Source organism: Colobus angolensis, unplaced genomic scaffold, assembly GCF_000951035.1.
Source record: "Colobus angolensis palliatus isolate OR3802 unplaced genomic scaffold, Cang.pa_1.0 Scaffold124, whole genome shotgun sequence".
NCBI classification, from domain to species: domain Eukaryota; kingdom Metazoa; phylum Chordata; class Mammalia; order Primates; family Cercopithecidae; genus Colobus; species Colobus angolensis.
The window spans coordinates 5,906,593-5,913,411 of NW_012113586.1; the positions used below are offsets into that span (position 1 = coordinate 5,906,593).

Sequence of the window (6,819 nt, forward strand, 5' to 3'; positions counted from 1 at the left end):
AGAGACGGGGTTTCACTGTGTTAGCCAGGATGGTCTCGATCTCCTGACCTCGTGATCCGCCTGTCTCGGTCTCCCAAAGTGCTGGGATTATAGGCTTGAGCCACCGCACCCGGCCTATTTTTTCTTTTTTTGAGGTAGGTTTCTGTCTGTCACTCAGGCTGGAGTGCAATGGCACAATCACGGCTCACTGCAGCCTCATCCTCCTAGGCTCAAGAGATCCTCCCACTTCTCAGCCTGCTGAGTAGCTGGGACTACAGGCATGTGCCACTACACCCAGCTAACTTTTGTATTTTTTGTAGAGATGGGGTTTCACCTTGTTGCCCAGGCTGATCTCCAACTCCTTGGGCTCAAGTGATATGTCCACCTTGGGCTCCCAAGATGCTGAGATTACAGGCATGAGCCAGTGCATCTGGCCGTATCTTTTCTAAATAATATTCATCTACCATTTCAAAGCTTCTTTGATTATTGATTGGACAGTGTCTTGAGGTGACTAGGTTTTTGTTCTCAGTACATTGAAGAATGAATTTTTGTCTTATGTTCCCCAGTTCATAAAAATACTGGGTTCTCATTAGTTTGTGAATCCTGAATTAAGATATTTCCTCTTGATAGGAAACTTCACTAATCTCTCTTACAGTAGATGCTGAGATATCCACAGGTACCATTTCTCAGTAAAAATAGGATTCTTTGTTTTCAGTAACTCTGTTCTCAGTTCATCTCCAGTGATTTCCAGAATTGACTTTTTAGTTTTGTTAAGCAGTACAAAACCAAGCTGAGGCTTATCGGTAACTGCCCAGGCTTATCAGAGACCTTTTTTCCTGAGATGAGACTGGGTTTTTTATTTCTATTCCCCACTTACATAGTATAATTTAAGTCACCTATTTTGAAGGTGTTTGAGGGTGTTATCTTTTTCAGGACGATCATGGCTATAAGCAGTCCAAAGACACGGAAGAGAGGCTTAAAGTTATCCCAAAATTTTGTTTTCCTGATTCAAAGGACTGGATGCCAACCTCAGAACTCAAGAGGTAAATGGGCTAATTTATCTAATTTATATTCATTAGAACTGGAAAAATAAATCAGAGTATTTGAGAAATGAGTAGAGCCATTAGTGAAGCCATGTGAATACTGTGGCAAGTCAAAGATGTGGTGGGAGGAAAGGAAGAAGCAGAATTAGAACATTTCCTATGTGGGGCTTAAAAAAAGAAAAACATGGAATAATTTCAGTGTCAAAAGGAAAACAAATTTGAGAGTCACTTCAAGCTTGCCAGTTCAACAACAACAAAAAAGTTCTATTTTACGTGCAATCAAAAATGCTCCCAAGTGTACAGAAAGGAAAAAAGACTTGGATTTTGAGACTCAACCTAGAAACAGAGATAAAACAGAGCAATGTCTTCATCTTCATTTTCTTTCTCCTTCAAATTAACAGAAGAATCCACAGCCCAGCTTTTATGTTCCCCTGTGGAACCTGTACAAAGGGAGGCTCCAGTTTGGGAAGTGTAGTATATTAAGAAAGGAAGTGTTAAAGAATTTCTTCCAGGTGTCTAGAGGAAATTACTATTTTTAATGAACTATCATAATCTCTGAATTCTGCTTGTAAATATTAATAGATGCCTGCTTTGTTCAAAACTGTAATTATTGATGATGCCATTTAGTTTGAAAAGCTTGATTTGTTGAACCATATCACATGGTAATGACCTTCTGGATAACAGCCTCAGCTGTTGCTTAAATAGCTCTGCACTTCAACTTCGCATTGCCTCCAGACTAAGCTACTGTCTCTCATAAACAGTTTAGCCTGATTGACACTCTCATCTCTCAGCCATCACTGTTGATGCTCTTGTGTTGTCAGTTACACTGCTACCTTTTTTTTATTTTTATTTTTTATTTTTTTTTGAGACAGAGTCTCGCTCTGTCGCCCAGGCTGGAGTGCAGTGGCTGGATCTCAGCTCACTGCAAGCTCCGCCTCCTGGGTTCACGCCATTCTCCTGCCTCAGCCTCCTGAGTAGCTGGGATTACAGGCACGCGCCACCACACCAAGCCAATTTTTGTATTTTTAGTAGAGACGGGGTTTCACCATGTTGGTCAGGCTGGTCTCGAACTGACCTCATGATCCTCCCACGTCAGCCTCCCAAAGTGCTGGGATTACAGGTGTGAGCCACCGTGCCCAGCCAAATATCTGATTTTTTTGTAGCCACTCAAGTGTAATTATTTAAGTAACTTTGATACCTCTGATATTGAAAAAGTAAACATCTATTTGTTATTTATAGGCATTTATATTCCAGATTATTGTGCTGTTTACTTTCTAGTAGAATATAGAATGCATCATACTTTTTTGACTCTGTTTGTCCAAGCACTTCATGATGCCTTCATCCTTCATCTAATGATGATGTTATCTAGTTATCGCAGCAAGTTATCTACTTCCTATTTAAGTGACTGACATACTAAGCCGTGTAAAAAGTAGAAGACGTACATTATCAAAGCTGAGTACAGGGCAGTTCCACTTCCAATCTGACACCCTAATTTTATGATTAATAGTCTTGTGCTCCCTCCACTGGCCTGAATTGCTTCAGGTGTTTGATTCTGTAGCCTGACTGAAGGTGAAATTTAATAATCATCAGGTTCAGTCTAGATGTGTAAAGATGACTAATTTAGGGCTGTTACTACTGAGAAACAGGACCTAAAGTTTTCTTGACTTGAACTCAGCCCTTTGACGTAAGTAAAGTTTTGCCTAGAGCACTGAATGTACTGGATTATTCTGGGGAGCCATTTCCGGATGCATTTTTTTAAATGTTCTTAATATTGTGATCTATAGTATAACTTCTTTTGGGACAGAATGCATTATATCAAAAAGAAAGGAAAGACAATTAGAGGTTGAGTCTATCAGTGGCTCAGAATGACACATAAGCAAATCACTGGGACATGTAGACTATTCTGCAAGTCCACAGTTTCCTTCAGTGGGGACCAACCTAGATTGCTCAAAATTTAGAGATAAATGAGAATAGAGGATAGGTGCTATCCAGTTTTGATTGACATTGCTATGACTGTTTAAATAGTATGCTTCCATAATTTTATTCTTTTGAGAAAGTCTGCTGATGGATGTCTTCTTCCACTTAATATTTTTCTCTTGCGTCTAGCACCATTTACTGATACAAGCATATATTCATTGTTAGTAATATATGGCAAGGAGGGAAGGGAACTGGACAGTTTCTTCAATGTGAGGATAATTTTTGTTTTAATTTATCAAACTCACCCCTTTCTGTACTTAGGACTCAATTATTTTATCAAATCTCTGCCCCCTGCCCCCTGCCACCTGGCACCCTGTGATTTCATGGCATTCCCAGCAGTAGCATCTGTTGTCAGTCTAGCACTTTTTCGTGACATTTTCCATGTGTCCTGGTGTGATGCCATGAAAGATGGGATAGCATAGATTATTTGTTGGGACATACATAAGTATTGGTTGGTACATGGAATGTCAGTCCCATTGCTGGCCAGAAGTAGAGTGAGGCCCCTGTGCACTTGTGAGGGTCTGCACTTATTCCCCCTAGTATGTCACAGCCCTAACAGATATGTCTATGTAGCAGATACTGGTTATTCAGCATTCATTCTGCAGTGACTGTGTGAAGATTAATCCTGTACGAGTCATGACCTCTGGTGCTGGAAGGAAGGTAGGGCTACAGAGAGAAAACATTGCTCCATGATTTCATTACAGATCGCCATAAACGCTTAGCACAACTGCAACAGTCTTCCAAGAGGAATCCTCACTACCAGACCTTGGAGCGGGATCTTATTGAATTACAGGAGCAGCAGCTGTTTGAACTTTTTGTGGTGGTGTCTCTACAGAAGAAACCCTCAGGAATAAGCTATATTCCCCAGGTCATACAACAATTCCCTGGCAAGGTAGGTACAAGAAGGCCAAGAGGCATTCAGGAATGTTCCTGTGTCTCTGTGTACATTTATTTCCTGTCCTCTTGGTTTTTGTTATCTCAGCCAGTTTTTACTAATACTTGTGGTAGGATCTGGTGCCTCTGAAAACATCTTATGTTAGGCATGAGCTGCAACCCAGCAAAACAAAGCAAAACAAAACAGCTCATTTTCCTAGTTTTTTTAATTTTTGGCTCTGCCATTTAGTAATCTTTAACAAGTTACAAAACCTTAGTTTTCTCATCCTTAAGGAGGGGAATAATAAATGTGACAGAATAGGGTAGTGGTTTAGAGCATGTACTCTGTGCAAAAGCTCTGCATTTCCCACTTATTAGTTCTGTGACTTTAAGAAGTTACTTTTCTTTCTCTCTTTTTTTTTTTTTTTTGAGACGGAGTCTCGCTTTGTTGCCCAGGCTGGAGTGCAGTGGTACAGTTTCGGCTCACTGCAACCCTGCAACCTCCACCTCCCAGGTTCAAGCCTCGTGAGTAGCTGGGACTACAGGCATGTGCCACCATGCCCAGCTAATTCTTATATTTTTAGTAGAGACAGGATTTCACCATGTTGGCCAGAGTGATCTCGAACTCCTGACTTCAAGTGATCCGCCCACATTGGCCTCCCAAAGTGCTGAGATTACAGGCGTGAGCCACCATATTGTATCTTAGTTGTTTAATTTGTAAAATGGAGGTAATCACAATAGTATCTACCCTTCTGAGTCATAGTGAGGATTAAATAAGCTAATTTATATAAGGCACTTAGAACAGTGTCTGGCATATAGTAAGCTCAATATGATGTTATCCATTATTAGTAAGGATTTAGTGAGATAATGTATATAAAGTGCTTAATGCCATCCCTGGCTCATAGTATGTACTCGATAAATGGTATTAATTTTTGGTAGCCATTGTTATTAACAATAATATTTGATTTCTCTACCTTTTTTAAAATAAAATCATTCATTCGTTCAAATATTTTTAAAATACCTAATATTTGCCAGGATTAGATGATGGGAGTACTATGGAAAAAGATCTTAGTCTCTGGTTCACAGAGCTTATTGAGCCTGTGAACCAGTTAAGCCCACAGACATGGTTGGGTTTCTTTTGCTTTGCATAGTGTTTGTGTAAAAGTAACAGCAATAATTTTTGTTGCCAACATTTAACAATCAAATTTCACATACAAATCTGTATTTCTGCCTTTTCCTGAGAAACTGGAAAGAATGCCAACACAGCCTGCATTCCTAAGTGTCAGGAATGGGTTGAAGCTTAATGAGGAGCAGGACTTCAGAGCAGGTGACCAGTGTAGTTACATAAGGCCCTCACTCAGAAGGGCCCTGCATGTAGGGTTTAATGATCTGCAGTCACCATCTTGAAAAGGGCCCTGCATGTAGGGTTTAATGATCTGCAGTCACCATCTTGAAATGCTAAATAATTTTAGCTTTGAATTTGTGTTTGTATATGAAGTCTGATAGGAAAATTGGGCATGTGCCAAGGTCTTAAAGCCTGAGTTCATGCATGGTGTTACCTTCTGCTGCTTCCCTAGGATGAGTTCTCTTGTCCTGTTCTCCACTGCCTGATTACCTGGGTCCTAGTATGTGCCCTTTCCACTTCTACGCAGTGACTACTGCCACCTTCTCCCCGCCGGCTGGGCACAGCCATTGGGAGGGTTAGGATCAGGCCAGCATTGCTCTGCAGCATCTCCAGGCAAGGCATGGGGAAGCTTTCCCTGGCCTGGGCTGGTGGTGCCACTCATGGGTGACTTTTTGGGGGTTGCTCAACTGCTGTGGGTTGGAATGTTGGCCCCCATGGGAAGGGGAGATGCCTGGCTTAACTTCCTAACCCCCAGTCGAAACACAGAGTCTCAATTCTGCAGCTACCCGGAGAGGAAACGCAGTACCTCGTGGGCCCCTTGTGTACCAGATTGCAGACTGCAGCACCTGGGTGTCTGTGAGAGTCTACACTCATCCCCCAGGATCCTCATGCCTAAGGGAGTGTGATGTTAAATGGCAAATAAAAACTCCATTACAGAGGCCACAGAAGAAAAGATGTTTTATGTTTAATTTTTTCTGCTTTTTGGACAAGAAGCTCCACATTTTCATTTTGCATTATGCTGTCTGAATTATGTAGTTTTCCTTAGTAAGGAGTGATCCCTTTAATAGGGACATTTACTCACTCTCCTGCTTATTACTTGGACCACTTCTCTCATTTCAGTTACCTGCTTGGCCACTTTAGGACTTTTGGGTTTATAACCCTGAGTTACATGTTTCACTAAAAAAGCTGGTGAAGTACAACTGTACTGGAATCTAAGAGACATTTCCTGCATGGATTCTCATTTTCAAAAAGTCCTCAAAAATATCCCTACAGTAAATAATCAGTAAGTTTAATTTCTCATAAAATTTCTCAATGTAGCCTGAAAGTACAATGTCACAGCACTGTTAAGTGACCCAGAATGGCTACATAGTTTGGTTTTTTTAAGAAATTAAAGGGGCCGTGCACAGTGGCACATGCTTATAATCCCAGCTAGCTGACCAGCTGAAACGGGAGGATCACTGGAGCACAGGAGTTTGAGACCAGCCTGGGCAACATAGCAAGACCTCTTTCTCAACAACAACAAAAAAGAAATGAAAGGGGAGGTCATTTTTAGTAGTTATCTGAAGGCAATATGGTAATTAGACTTAAGGGCTTGTTTTTATGGTGGACAGGTCATACTAATTTCTAGATGTCTGGTTTACTGCAATTTAGACTCACATAGGTACAGTACCAGATTTATGCAAAAGGGTCTTCTGTGCTAAAATTTTACAAGAAGTTGCAAACCAGCAATTAGGTAGCAAAGATTCTATGCTAAAGGAAATGATTACATATGGGGTGGATTCTCAAAATAGTATCTCTTATTTTTTCTTTTTTTTTTTTTTT

The 6,819-nt window shown here is 40.7% G+C and overlaps 1 protein-coding gene across 1 annotated transcript in view; it reads left to right on the plus strand.

Moving 5' to 3' along the window:
• The window catches only part of DENND2C (DENN/MADD domain containing 2C), a 91,562-nt gene that overhangs the window by 64,640 nt on the left and 20,103 nt on the right, over positions 1–6,819 (plus strand). Inside the window, exon 8 of the mRNA XM_011933204.1 lies at positions 3,704–3,891. Coding sequence (XP_011788594.1) covers positions 3,704–3,891 — 188 coding nt within the window. The remainder of the gene's footprint in view (positions 1–3,703; positions 3,892–6,819) is intronic.